We start from the raw sequence: 15,345 nt of genomic DNA on the forward strand, positions 1-15,345 counted from the left end.
TGGGGTGAACAACAGCTTTCGCAAACCGCGAATGCACAAAAAGATGGGAGAATCTGCATAGCCAACTTAAGTCTCAGCGCCACGGAATAATTGTAGAGCCTGGGCAAATTTTAATGTGATTTAGGTTGCTTTCCTTTACTGATTTACTTCCAAGCAAACTTGACATAACCAAAACTTTGATTTATTAGTCTGCCAATTAAAAGAGCAGTTCTGTGCCCTCTAGGAGGGTGACTGGGTGCTGTGGACCTCCCTCTTCACTGACTAAGAGAGAAGTCTATCCCTGGAGGTCTCTGTGGTGCTGTAGTCAGAAACAGAGCCTTTTAGGGAAGTCTGCACCAGATAGAAGATTGTGGCCAGAGAACATATCAGGATGTGCAATTCCTCGGCTATGGATTCTTTCCTCACAACTATAGGACTGTTCTTCAATTCAGTTGGAGCTTGCAGTTCCTATTTAAAAATTACACCCAGATTATTATAATTTCTGTGTATTTCAGGGTCTTTTGAGCTATGTTATAATAGTGCAATTATCCACAGAATACACTTTCCTCCTTCCAAACTCTGAGATTATCTCAGTCCAGATGTTGTGACAGTCTTTATTTCTCAGGAGGATTTCAGAGGTCTCACTCTGACCCGTTAGTGCTGGACACTGTGCCGTCCTTCAGTTTGATCCATGCCAGCCTCAAGAAAACACAAGACTCAGTGCTTTTCTTTAGTTTTGTTTTTTTATTGAAAGCTTCATCAAAGAAAAGAGAGGTTTAAACCTAACATCCACTGATCTACAGAAAGCCCCAGGAGTGGGAAAATGGCAGCTATTAGGATTGTGGTACAAACAGAAATAATTAAAAAAAAGAATGAGGGGGAAACCCTCTCCTCAGCAATACAGAACTTTTCATGACATTTTGAAACATTAGCACAAAGATGCCCTTACAAGTCAGAATTGTTATCTTAATTCCTTTCAGAGTTCTTTTGGGCTGCGCTTTGGGAACTGGGAGGCCTGAAAAAAAGGGTGTTTTCCATTTACTGGGTAGGAATTTAATCTTGTTTCACAGCCCTGGTTCCTTGATTCGATTTCATTTTAACCAGACGGGAGCCTTTTCATTTGAAACAGAGGGGGGCGGGGAACAGTTTAAAGTTTGCTGTATGAAATATTGACACTTCCGGTTTTATTACAAGAAACTTACTTCCTTGAGGTGTATATCAATGAGGGGAAGAAGAGCTTGTTCTTAGCATGACCATTTAGGCCAGCCTAGTTTTGCCAATCTAAAATTTGCAATCTCCAATTAGTAGCATTGTGTTTTTGTAAGACCAATGAACAAAACATTATTATTTTTTTTGCACTGTAGATAGACTAGGCCCATGATGTGTCTTTGTCCAAATATTCACCTGAGTGCTTCTTGTAAAGATTGTTGGTCAGGTTAGGGATGAAAGAAGGTTGGATACAACAACCCAACACATGGTGATATTTTTTTATTTCAGCTTGTATTAATTGGCTTTCTGCTTGTGATTGGGACATTTGATTTGCTTGCCACAAGGAGATACAATCAGTGTGGCATACCTCTCCCTTCATTTCAATATTCAACCAGGGTATCAATTAGGATATCAAAGGGGTCATTTTGACTTTTCAGATGTAAAAACATCTAAGGGCAGCACCTCATATACTTTATAACTTCACAGTGAAGCACTAAAATTTCTATTTCCCCAACTGCAAAGGCACAGCATGAACAGTCAACCTACATGTTTCAACCAATTCAACCAAGTTTGATGAACTGGCCCATGCAATTTTTCAGCTTTTAAAAACCTATTGACCCAAACCTTTTAGATGCACAAAACTTCTTTCCAAAGTAAAAATCAAAAACAAAACAAAATCAAGTTAGAAAACACAATTATAATCTAGAACAAAACCCTTCCCTCCCCCAGATTTTGTTTTCAGTAAAAAAATCTTTCAGCATCAGAATGTAGTAATAATTCGGGACTAATAGCAGATCATTCACAGCTCCTAACAAACAGTTATTAGGATGGAAGAACCTCAAGTGTAATAGCTGTCAAAATATAAACCCATTTATGTAAACACAAGAATTTTAATCCCCACAGAAGCAAACCCGACATTCACTTTACAGCATTTGTCAAACATTTCCATTTTTTTTTTTTTTAACAAAGAACATGTCAGTAAAAGTGAAAATACTGTTTCTTTTCTGTAGTCTGAGGTATGAAGAGGAATTTGAGATTGGAATCCACTTTAGGTGATATGACAGTAGAAGAAAGGTTTTTTTCCCCTCCTAAGAGAAATAACCTTTCTTCTGATGTTTCATGATTCCTGAAACTGCTCAACAAGGACTAGAAAGATCTGATCAGTCACTGACCTTCCTTGCCAAGTACGCACATGGGTGCTTACATGCATGATTATGTTTATGCTTTATTCAAAATGAAGTAACTCACCCACCGCTGTAGAGGAACAAGATAGCGTTTTTTTTAAAAAAGGAGAGGTTCTCTGAAACATGCAGCGTGCTTTTTTCCCCTTTGCAATGTCATCACACCGCTAGAATACCCTTGGTCTAACGCTGAGGACTTGAAAATCCTTTATACCTTTGTACATCAGAACCAATTTCATGTTAAATAAAACCTTGAAATGAAATGTTGGCCATGTATGACTCAAACACAACTATCTTCAAATTCCATATTTGGTCTCATCACCATGTGGATTGATTCATTATGTTAAGCCCATAATCACACTTTTCACATGACTTTTACTATACAGGTAATAGTCCCGGAGACTATACTTAAACCTGTTTCACTCATGTCAGTCTCAGCATTAAAATGATAGGGATGGTGGCTGATAAGCCACCTTCAGGCTTAAAATCATGAACCAAGGCAACTTTCTACATATTTCACATCATTTCTTTAATACCATAGACAACATAATTTAGATCAAAATACTGTGACATATTAAAAATAAACTTTTATTACACTGCAGGCATTCTCAAATCTGCTGAGTTTGGTCGCCACACATACATAAATAATATCCTTCCTTCTTATTTTTGATAACGTAAAATGCATTTTTAATGCTTAGGCTCACTGCAAAATCCCTTGTTTGCCTGTTCACCACTTTTCTTCCTCAGATGTGAACACCAATATTGCAGAACACAATGGAATTACTTCAAAATATCTCTAAAGTTCTGCTTTGAACTACTGCAGTGAGACACTTTAAGCTTCTTGGCAAGCCATGCAGCTATGAACCCACAACCAGGAACACTTTCAGGGTTCACTGACAGAGGAATCCAAAATCCTTGGCTGCTACCAGGGGGCCTTCAAAAAATAGAATCTTATAAGACAACTGCGTAATTTTAAAAAGTCTCTTTTCCAGCATTTTAAAATCTTACCCTTTGCTCCGTAACTAGTCACCAAAATCAAATACTTGGATTCAAATGAATTGGCAGGAAATCAGCTCAGATCAAAATACTTTTGCTGAGCGGAGGTCTGGAACTGCTGAAAAAGCCATAGAATCCTTCAAACCATTTGTTGCAAGATAACATCAAGATCGAAGTCTATCTTTTAAGGCCCAGTTCAGATGTCGTCACAGTTGTGTGGTTAGTCATCCAAAAACTGCTTCTCAGCAATTCTGTGTTGCCTTGGCAACATGTGGAAGATGGAATCACAACTGGATAACCCTAATCGAGTTGTTTGCATGCCAACATCCCATCATCCACCCAGCTGATGCTGATATTGGCCTTTGAGGGGCTCCTTCTGCATTGCTTTTGATTGGTGACCTAATCTGTACATTTAAGGTGCAGGATTATTAGATAAGGAAGAAGATGAAGTTATGGGGACTTCCTTGTGTCTGTGTAAGTGCCCGTCTGTGCAGGTGACAATGCAAGTGATGGTGGGTGCTCAAAGAAGGGATCCGCAAAGAAACTTGTTTTCCTTCAAAATACATTACTGGAGCAAGGTAAAAAGGTAAAGGTAAAGGACCCCTGGACGGTTAAGTCCCATCAAAGGTGACTATAGGGTTGAGGCGCTCATCTTGCTTCAGGGCCGAGGGAGCTGGTTTTGTCCACAGACAGCTTTCCGGGTCATGTGGCCAACAGGACTAAACCGCTTCTGGTGCAATGGGGCACTGTGATGGAAACCAGAGCGCATGGAAACGGCGTTTACCTTCCCGCCGCAGTGGTACCTATTTATCTACTTGCACTGGTGTGCTTTCGAACTGCTAGGTTGGCAGAAGCTGAGACAGAGTAACAGGAGCTCACTCCATTGCGGGGATTCAAACCACCAACCTTCTGATCGGCAAGCCCAAGAGGCTCAGTGGTTTAGACCACAGCGCCACCCACATCCCTATTACTGGAGCGAAGTATAGATAAGCGGGTTTCAGCTCCATCCCTTCACTTCAACTCTCATTCTGAGAAATCGAGAATCCTTACGTAAACATTGCCAATATTCTGTAGCAGTAAGGGAATGCTCAGTGCAATGATTTAATCAATAGCGAAAGTTTCGCAATTCCTTCTCGCTATAGGATATCAAGGGGTTAGATATCCCTGCAAGAAACAGTCACTGATACTCACAAAGAACTTTAACACTGAGCACATAAAAATCATTACTGTCTGGGTAGACCTTGCGGACATTCTGAAATGCAAAGTCTATGTATATTGAGGTTGCAAACTTGCAAGAACCTTTGAGGGGCATCAGATAGCTTACATGTCCAGCAAGACTCAGATCTCTTCTAACAGCAGCCACACCATGTTGTACTGAAAACGGCTTTGAAATCTGGAACCTAGTTTTTGGGGGAAATAAAACTTCTGTGGTTGTGCAAAGCAGATAACATAATTCTAAGGATTTTTGAACTTGGACCTATCTAGGCCAAAATGTAAATATTCAAGCACCATCTCGTCGTCCATGGAAATTCTGGATTTTATTTTAGTTACCAAGGGAGAGGTTGGTTAACTTCGGGGGGGAGCAATAACAATATTTTTTTTAAAAAGGAAATTCTGGATCATTTAAATCTTAGGTTGGAGTTGGATAAAGACTATGCATGGAAATGTTCACTAGAGGAAGAAGAATCTTGTTTTCCAACTTGCCGTTTATATTACTTTGCGCAGTCGGGTCTGCGCAAGGTCAAAATGTTAAGTTCCTACCATCTTGCAGCAACTGGACAAAGATCTTGAACCCACCCCCAGACCAAGCAGGAAGACTCATAAATGTGAAGGAAATCAAATTGTTAATAAAACTAAATTTAGAATCAAGGCTCACCCTTGGGTTTTTTTTTTGAGGGGGGTGTTCAGTGGCCATTTATGCCAGTGCAGCCCCGAACATATTATGGATTTACTTCCAGGCTGTTAGCTGATCAGTTTATCAAAGTGGATCTATCAATGTCAGGTGATTTATAGGAACGGATAGTTCTTTCTTTTCCTTTTGCCAAACAACAAAGAAGTAGGATGTCTAAAGGAAATTAAACAATCGAAACAGCTTTTTTAAAAACACCTGAAGTGATGATATGGACTATTTGCTGCTGCCGCCGCCCCACTGGCAACTTAATCTTCCGTGATTTAACCGTATTTGCTGAACCAAGTCAAACAAAATGAGAATGTATAAATAAAGCAACAGATTTCTGAACAGAAGAATCGGGAAGGTACTTCAGCATATCCCATCAGCCACACGGTAGCTACCTTGCAGCCTCACTGTCAACAGCAATGAGACTTTTCTTTGCACCAAACTAGAATTTGTACAGGAACATTTTTTTAAAAAAAAAAAGAACAAAACAATAACGCGTGCTTCTTTCATATTCAACAAAATTGTGCCACAGAAGAATAATCTCTATTTTATACATACAGGAAAAAAGATACAGCATTAAAAGGAAGAAAAATAAGGCTGGCTTGATTATTTTTCCCATGTCCCATCCAACAGGCACACGCTTTCCAAAGGAAAAAAAGAGAAAATAATCAAGTGATGATCACAGGAAGTAAACAGCAGTGGCAAAGCATGTGAAAGAAAGGAAGAAGCTAGAGATCTTTACATAACATGGAAACTCTTCCCATGACCCCAGCGCTGTGGTCCTTTGAGTCAGAATAGTCCCTATGTAGTAACTGGAAAACTACATGTACTTTTAGAATCTTACATAGCCAGGCCCCCTTGTCTATAACGGTTGGCTAGATGGTTTCACTGTTTTTAATTTTTAAGTTTTTCATATTGAACGTTGCATATTTAGCAGCCATTTGTTTGGGTAACCCAATCCTATCCCCACCAAACAAGAGATACTTACATTAAAAATAAGGAAACACTTTTTAGCATTCTTAAAAAAATACTTGATTCTTTAAAAAGTCATTTAAAGTAACCATGGACTCCGTGGACATTCCTCCCACAAACTTCCTATTCTATCGCTGAGGCTTGTGTGTTTCATAGGTTGCATCCTTAACATCACAACTGGGGCCATTGAACCTGGTCGACTGAAAGGAAACCTGTTTTAGCATTTATATATATATAATATATTATTGTCACTTTTCAGTATGGTTACCCTGTTTTGAATACACCACTGTCATTGGGGTGAACCCATCATCATTTAACAGCCACCCCACCGCTGCTGCCACTGGAGGCCATTTCAATCATTTGGGCTTTGTTTAAGTGCTTCCTTCGCTAGATCTTTTTGCCTGCTACAGAGAACAGAAATCTTCTACTTTGGTGCCTCATTCATCAAGCGTGGTGACAATATTGGAGCAGTAATCTCCAGGAACCTGTCCAACCTCTATGGGAATGCTCAGGCTTACGTTATGCTTAACTCCCCTTCGTTTTTAAACCGTGTTTACACAGCAGAGATTCCCAGTGGATTGTGCCGCTTGTTGAAACTTACTAGAGAACAAGGAAGTTGGAAATGAATGGAATGCATACTTTTAAAACTTTCCACATACACTTATAGGGAACTGGTAAAATTTGAAGGCGCCTTCTTCACTGCCAGTCTTAAAATTCTCACTGCATGACACCCTTCCCTTTTTTGGGTGGGGGAAAGATAATTCTCTTAGCCCCTCCAATATATAGACTCCATAAACTCTTTTATCATTTAAAAATAGGGTTTCTTTGCCAATTCAACGTACTTGCTATTGTCTTTTGCCTAATCAAACTAATTAGTGATTGTCAGCAAACATATTAAGACAACAGAAAGCCAGTTAGTACAAAGTGGTTGTTAGCTTCATGCTAGCATGAGAGAACTAACCATTTTAATCTTTCTTCTTGCAGGGGAGAGTTAAGACGAAAACACCAATCGTCTACTTTTTAGAATCATCTCCTAAGTGACTTGAACAGACCACCAAAATGCAAAATGGAGATGGCTGGTTCTGAGCACTGGAAGATGACCCAGGGAGGAGGAAGAGGAGGAGGAAACGAACCTGTGAGATGCTGAGAAGAAGGAAGACCGTAGGTTCAGTACAAAAGAAATCGGACAACGCAATGGAAAAGCTCAGCAAAGTTCAAATGCACCTGGGTAAGAACAGCTGGCGACTGATACCTTTCTCATGCTGTGAAATTCTGCTAAGCATTGCTAAGTACCAACTACTCAGAACTTTCCATTAGAAGCCTAAGCATATAGAATGTACAACACCAGTGGAAGGTAGTTTAAACAAACACAAAGTTAAGAAACTGGTCCGGCCATGTAGGTCAAATAAAGATATATTTTTTTTAAAAAAATGAAGAAATAAGGGGGGGGGGGACGACTCTATCTTCTGGACTGCGGTAGGTTGTCATTTCATCTTTGGTATAAAATAGGCCATCCATAGGCTGCATTTGATCACAACTAGGAAAGACTACAGAAATTGTCAACAATTTCTTCTAGCTATTGCTTTTTTTTTGCACTTTTTTGACCATAAGCTCCTATCTACTTAAGTTCCCCCCCCGCCCAATGCTTTTAAGCTAGGTGTTTGCAATGTGACAAGCTAAGCAGACTAAAAACTTTTTAAAGCTCATAAAAAAGACTGCAGATAAAAAGCACTAATGCTTTTGCCAGCGATCACACTTTGTAAATTAAAAAAAAAATCTCCATTCTGCAAGAAAAAAACCTGCATTCCTTAAAATGCAAGTTGATTCCCCCCCATAGTTCAATAATTTTATTGTAAAACACTTTAGCTTTCTAGATTCTTCTCTGTCAACACTAAGAAAGTTCATAAAAGTCTGCATGTTTTTCAATTCTCGAAGTCTCCACAGTTCCTTTATCAACAAGTTTTCTTCGAAAGAAGAAAAAGATCGTTTTCTGCTAAACTGTACAGCTTTTATATATATTTTTTGTTCATCCTAAAAATTCAGTCTGTTGAACTTCACCAGTTGATGCCGTGGACGTTTGAATCCATTTTCCTTTCTTCTACCGAGACGTTGACAGCTTGCCTTGAGAGCCTTTGACGTCCTTAAAATTAAGGCAATTAAGATTCAAGATAAACCTTACCTAAACATTTCTAAAAAAAAAAAACAAAGAAAGAAAAATGAACCCAAAATAAAAGACACACTGGATTTCACGGAGAAAGGGGAAAGAGTAGCTGGATTCTTGAGGAAGACCATTAGTTTTCATCTCAGCTTGCTCCCTCTTGACATCATCAGTTCTCTGTTTTTGTGTGTTTTTGGAAAACAAAAACAAATCTATCTACACTTCCAAGTAAATTCTGAATTTCAAATGTTCATCCAGATAAAAGACCAACCCAGTGTTTTGCCGTGGGTTTTTTTTTCTTTAATAAAAAAATAGCAAAAATAAAACTATCAGACTACATGACTGAACAATCTGCACAGCACATAGAAACACTGTTTTGTTTTCGTTGGGTAAGGTAGAAAATTAAAAGAAAACTCTGTTGATGCCTGTGCAAACTGGATGCCAACTTCTTGTTCGGTGAAGTTTCTCCATTCAAGGCAAACTTTTCAGACCGACATTTTTCAGTCCTGTTTATTGTCTGCAAAAACAATTGAATTAAAGTAATCATTAAATCAAAATAATCCTGCCCACCTACTTTAAAAAAATCCCCATCTCTTGGCTATAACCAAGCTGAACTTACTTAGCATAGGGAGAATGCAGAAAATGCAAAATGCTTTTAAAAAATACACTGAGACCAAAGGATTATAATAAGCGTGTCTGTAAAATTCTTGAAATGCCCTGGGCCCTAGAGATCACCTGGTTGGTCCAATCAGACTTTCCCTTAACACTCCCCAAAATAACCTGCTGCCAACAGCTACTGATTTGCAGACAGGAGTAAGGCACACCTTGCATTTATTTACCTGGCTAATTCAAAAGCAGGACAGTGGGTGAGATCTGCTAACCTAGAATCCCAAATATCATAAATGGATTTAAAAGTGGGGGGGGGGGGTAATAGAGATCTGAAAAATAACAGCAAAAACAAGTCATTGTCGGCATCCATCTGTCTTGAGAGACAATGGAGTGAGCCTCGGGGGGGTGAATTCAAATCCCAGGAGAATCACAGCGCCTGCTGTGGCTGCAGAGACTGGTAACTCATAACTGTGGCCTCCTATGTTGTTTTTGCAGCACCAAAGTGACCTCTCTGAAGTGCAAGCCTGGGCAATGTGTATGGAGGTCCTGGGCTGCCCAGACAACAAGACCCCCCTCTCGGCCTCACTGATAGGGTGCAAAGGAAAGCAGAGCGATGCGTTTGGCACCAGCTTGGCTGCAGGAGTTGTCGGAAGGTTGCCTTAGGGTCTCCACTATGGATTTGTGCAGCGCTTACTCCCTAGCCTCCCGAAAATGTCCCGCAAGGCAGCAAGTATAGAACAAGTCGTCACTTAATAAATTATAACGAATAGTTTTCAAAGCATTTTGCCTCTATTTTCACTCTCCCTCAACTCAGTCACTTATTTCTCTCTAACTCTCTTGACACGTCTCTTCTCAGCTGAACTTCCCACCTGCCACTCTCTGTAACACCCCCTGCTGTCAATAATTTCTTCACTCATCCTTTCTGTTAGAATATATTTCATGGCATGCATCTTCCTTTGACCCAGAGAAGAATTTTATAATTGCACAGAGAACCCAGAACTCTGCCTGGCACTTTCTAAGATCATCTTAGCTCTTTCTAGCTCAGAGTGCCTGACCGTGGAGAGAATACCTAAAACTATTGTCTTATGCCAGATAGGGGAGCCCTATCCCATTTCGCCTTGTCCTGCTGTCGCTGCCGCCACCACCACTATACCTGCTGCTGCCTCTTGCGTGGACTGCCCGCTCTGTCACTGCCACGCACCCTGCCAAATCTGCTGCTGGTGGAGAAGTACCACCACTATCAGAGGCCATTTCAGGCAACGTTGTGCTGATTTGGGGCGAGATCTCACCCAGTGCCGTGTGAGATCTTACACACTTGGCAGGATTTCCAGTATTCCTGCCATTGCTGCTAAACCAGGGGTGTCGTATGGTCTGCTGCCAGCACCACGCATGTGCCTCAAAATCAGACACAGCAAAGGATTTTCAGCAATAAGGGTGTGGCATAATACTGCTCCTAATAAAATTGTGTTGCTTACAGTGTGTAAGTGCTTGTGCACAATGCTACAACAGTACTGTATGCTACAGCAATCACGGACAGTTGTGCGTAGCAGCTTCAAAGGGATTACAAAACAGAGCGCTGATAAATTTAAAACAACTCAAGATGCACTAATGGCAGATCTGCACATCACACTCAAAGCACATTCAAAGGATATGGCGCCTCCGTCCAAAATCTGTGAAACTGCAGTTTTCTCCTACAATTCCTAGATCCCTTAACAAAGTACAGTTCCCATGATTCTTTGGGGGAAGCCATGTGCTTTTAATGTGTGTTGAATGTCCTTTAAATGTACGGTGTGGCTCTGCTCTAAAACAGAAGACAGAACACAACTCTGAGTGTGCAGACAATGGGGCAAGTAACAGCTGCTCTAGAAGAACAAGGAAGCTGTGTGTAGAGTTAAAAAAAAGAGGAAATAATAGTAAGGTTAAATCAGTCAGCACTATTTATCCTTCCCACCTAAACCCAAGGAAGCTGCCTCAGTTCTAAACTGGTGTCTGTCATCTGTAATGGATTGGATGAGGGGGAACAAATTGAAACCTAATCCAGACAAGACAGATGTGCTTTGGGTCAGCTGGAAAGCAGAATAGGGATTCAGCCTGTGCTGGATGGGATAACACTCCCCCTGAAGACACAGGTTTGCATTTTGGCCTTGCTCCTGGACTCAGCCCTGAACATGGATGCCCAAGTCTCTGCAGTAGCCAGGAGTGTATCTGCACAATTTAAGCTAGTGCAACAGTTGAGCCTGTTCCTTGAGGTGTCTGATTTGGCCACAGTGATGCACACCTTAGTTACATCCCGTTTGGATTACAGTGGCACGTTCTATGCGGGGCTGCCTTTGAAAAGTGCTCAGAAACTTCAACTGGCTCAAAGAACCGCAGCCAGATTGTCGACCAGGAGCAGACAGCTCCCTTGCTGCAGCAGCTCCATTGGCTACCCATCTGTTTCTGGGCACAATTCAAAGTGCTGGTTATGCGCTATAAAGCCCTACACAGCTTAGGTCCAAACTATCTGAAAGGCTGTATTCCCTTATATGAACCTGCCCAGGTTCTGAGATTTTCAGGGGAGGTCCTTTTCTGAGTTTCACCAGGGCCTTCCTGGTGGCTGCTCCCAGACTTTGGGACTCCCTCCCTAGAGAAGCTAGATTGGCTCCCTCTTTGCTGCCCTTCTGCCAGCACGTGAAAATGTTCTTGTTCAAAGAGGCTTTGGGGAACTGACTGCTTTTAATGAAAGGGTGGGCACTGAGCTGATTTCATTGTTGGTATGGTTTCAATAGACTTAATATATATTTCTCAATTCCGTTTGTAAAATGGGAATAAAAGACAGGCCCTCCTTCTCTCTCACACACACATACATAGGTAAAGGTAAAGGAACCCCTGACCATTAGGTCCAGTCGTGACCGACTCTGGGGTTGCGGTGCTCATCTCACTTTACTGGCCAACGTACAGCTTCCAGGTCATGTGGCCAGCATGACTAAGACGCTTCTGGCGAACCAGAGCAGCGCACGGAAATGTCGTTTACCTTCCCACCAGAGCGGTACCTATTTATCTACTTGCACTTTGACGTGCTTTTGAACTGCTAGGTTGGCAGGAGCAGGGACCGAGCAACGGGAACTCACCCCGTCGCGGGGATTCGAACCACCGGCCTTCTGACCGGCAAGTCCTAGGCTCTGTGGTTTAACCCACAGCGCCACCCGCATCCCTACACAATGCATAATTGTTTTTGTCCTATTAACCGGCGCCACTTCAAAATGTTTTCTCTGAATTGTGATGTGTTCCCGATTCACATTCGATGAACGCCGTCAACTTACTTTGACTGTTGGTAGGAATACGTGGGTGCATGTTCACTGGACGTTTCCACAGCCATCTGTTGTTGCTGACCAGTGGCTTCCTGTGATGAAGGTGCTACTGTCTGTGGAGAGGTATCGGCGACAACACCCTGAGGAGATGAACAGGAGCACAAGAGATCTTACTGCCTGTAATAATACCAGCAACATACAGGAGAAAAGAGGCGGTATATAATCTCACCAGCTTCATTATTTCTTTCCAGGTGCATCATTGCATTATTTTGTGGCGTGTCAGGGATTACAGAAGCAGCATGCTGGTAGGACACAAAGGCTACACGTTTAATAGAGAGGCATGCCAAGACTGCAGCTTTGCACTGAAGACCTGCAGAAAGCTCTTCCCATACAAATGCAGTGTTGAAATCCACACTCTCCAGGCTATTCTACTTCGTCACATACGCATGGCTGGTCTGATTTGGATCACACTCAGAGCGATTTAATATTTGACCCAATGAGGGTGTTCCCTTTTTCGTTGCCGTGAGATCGGAATCCAGACCCACCAGACAGGCATGTCAGGTTTGCGACACACACAAAGTGCACTTTCTGTATCATGCTTTGGGCAACAATGCAAGGGCTTTTTGGATCGTTTTTAAAAGGTAATTTCTGCATAGGTAATGGAAAGATGAAACACGACAACATTATGAAGTGATTTGCTGTGGCTTGTAAAATTGCGCACATTATACTTTAGAATTTGATGGAAAGTATTTTTTGCGGGAATAGGTTTTTGCTATTTTGAAAAACATTTAAAGAAAACATTTAAAAAATAGTTCTCAGAAGCATTTCTGGTTTAATTTGTGATTCGGTGAAGGCATATTACTGATTTAAAATAGCTTTGTTATTGCGCTTCCACATGCATAACTTGTAGCAATAGCTCTAAAAATCTCAAATTCATTCTTTCTTGAATCCTATGTGACTAAGATTATTTTTTTCTGCTGAAGAGGTAGCCAATTAATGCTCAGAGTTCCAAATTCAGAATTATCATCATTTTTTTTTTCAAAAATATATACCATGGTGTTAGTTTATAAAGGTTTATGAAGAGTGTTCAAATGGAATGTAAGGATTAAAGTTGACAGCAAAACATGATAGAGAGTGAAAAACCACTGTACTGCAAAGCTTTCAAAAGAATGGATAAAACAGTTGTGAGGTGATCACTGGGGAGAACGGCTATTTGCAGGCAACACGGTGAAGAAGTCTCTTATGCAGAGCCCAAATATTTATAGCAGAGGCGTGCCAATGCGGCTTCTTGGAGGAAAAGCATCTTCAGCTATCCAAGGAGTGACAGCTGTAAACGAGGCATAGTTCAAGACACCATCACTGAGTCCATGCTGTGCCCATCACATATATATATATATATAACTGGGTGAAAAGTAGGCTATGATAAAACTGTGAAGAACCAAAAAGAAACACATGGATTTAAGAGTGAACACCACCTTTCTTCTCCCTTCAAGGGTCCCCTTTTTTCCTTATTGTTTGTTTGTTTGTTTGTCCAGAAGGCCTTATGAAGATGAACAGCAGCAGAAGTCAGCTCTTCCGGGTAGCTCGTGGTCCACAGTGCCGAGCAAATACTTACTCATTAGACTGTCAGCAGCAGGACTCGGCCCCAAGGAGGGAGGGAGCAAATCCTTCATCAAGGATGAAAAAGCACTCAGTCAGTGCAGCAGCCCCCAGTTCTGCATATATACAAGAGGAAGGTTTCCTTTGCTCAGTCACGATTTCTGGTGGGTCTCAAGGGCTTTCAGAAATCAGCTATGGGCAAAAGCCTTATGCTAAGGATAGCATCAAACCTCCCGTTTTTTTGCAGCCTTCTTTTCTTGAACCTCTTTTGTGTTTGTGGTCTGACGTCTGGTTTTGGTTACCTGTTCCTGTTGCCGCCCCCCCCCCCCATGAAGACTGAACTACCCAACAGAAGGTTCCATTTCATCTTCGGTGAAAACTAAAACCAAACCTGTGTATTTCTCTAAGGGGAGCTACACCATACAAGCAGATGGTCCCATCCTTAAAAACAGTTAAAGAGATGCTTCCCCAAAGAGGTGAAACAAGGTGAAAACACAAGCAAAGTGGACTTACTTCAAGAGGGACAGCTGTTGGAGGCACAGGAGTATACTGGGGGATGTACGTCCCTTGCATAGGAGCAGCAGCCGTCATATACTAGAACGAGGCAAATGCAAAATTATTGTAGAAACGTTCATTGTACTGTACCCAATTATTTTCAGCAAGCAGCATCACATAACCTTGGGGCTTCTAGTCTACTGAGCAGTTCCAATGTGACAGATGAAGTGTGGGTTACAGTGATGGATTAACGTATAAGCTAAACAAGCTATAGCTTAGGGCACCACTCTCTTGGGGGGCCCAAAAAAAAATTAAAGGGGAGGGAACTGGATGTACATGTATTAATTGTATTTCAGTTCAACAATTACTTTGATAAAATACGCATTTTGTTATGTGCAAATGGCTTTAGATACCTATTAGGTCCATAAATTACCATATAGCATATATTCAACACAAAAAACAGCAACGATTTGTTGTTGACAAAGGACAGCTGGACAGATAAAGGGCCCCATTACCTTTAGTAGCTTAGGGCCTCATCAAACCTAAATCCGGCCCTGGAGTGTTGCTAAAGTATTCAAATTCTAAACGAATTCAGTCCAACTAGCTAATCCACGGAAACGCCATTTACCTTCTCACTGTAGCAGTACCTAATTATCTACTAGCACTGGCATGCGTTCGAACTGCTAGGTTGGCAGGAGCTGGGACAGAGCAACGGGAGCTCACCCCGCCGCAGGGATTTGAACTGCCGACCTTCTGATCGGCAAGCCCAAGGGGCTCAATGGGTTAGACCACAGCGCCACCCACATCCCAGTGTCATCCCCTCCCCTCTGGTGGCCACTATTAAGCCCAGAAGGGACGCTACCATTGGTGCTACCAAAGGTTTTTCCTTGGCCTGATGGCAGCCTGTGGCAGGTGATTTTTGTCAGGACTGTGGTGGTTGTGGAGGAAAAGAATTAATTC

At 41.6% G+C, this 15,345-nt stretch overlaps 1 protein-coding gene and 1 long non-coding RNA gene across 5 annotated transcripts in view; one reads left to right on the forward strand and one right to left on the reverse strand.

The window, feature by feature from the left end:
- The first annotated feature begins 703 nt into the window (after window positions 1–703).
- Window positions 704–7,665, forward strand: LOC310745586. The gene is made up of 2 exons (XR_014540186.1): window positions 704–4,926; window positions 5,007–7,665. It is a non-coding gene; the product is annotated as an uncharacterized lncRNA (long non-coding RNA).
- RBMS3 (RNA binding motif single stranded interacting protein 3) overlaps window positions 5,736–15,345 on the reverse strand; it is a gene marked incomplete at its 3' end in the record, with an annotated part of 470,025 nt that continues 460,415 nt past the window's right edge. For 3 of the 4 annotated variants that reach the window (XM_083578126.1, XM_083578127.1, XM_083578125.1), the window contains exons 12-14: window positions 14,404–14,484; window positions 12,304–12,431; window positions 5,736–8,909 (exon numbers count right to left, since the gene is read on the reverse strand). In XM_083578126.1, coding sequence (XP_083434252.1) covers window positions 8,903–8,909; window positions 12,304–12,431; window positions 14,404–14,484 — 216 coding nt within the window. Of the gene's footprint in view, window positions 8,910–12,299; window positions 12,432–14,403; window positions 14,485–15,345 lie in introns of those variants that run through there. The other variant, XM_083578124.1, reaches the window with a different exon arrangement.

This window comes from Podarcis filfolensis (genome assembly GCF_964270895.1).
Source record: "Podarcis filfolensis genome assembly, chromosome: 12".
NCBI lineage: Eukaryota > Metazoa > Chordata > Lepidosauria > Squamata > Lacertidae > Podarcis > Podarcis filfolensis.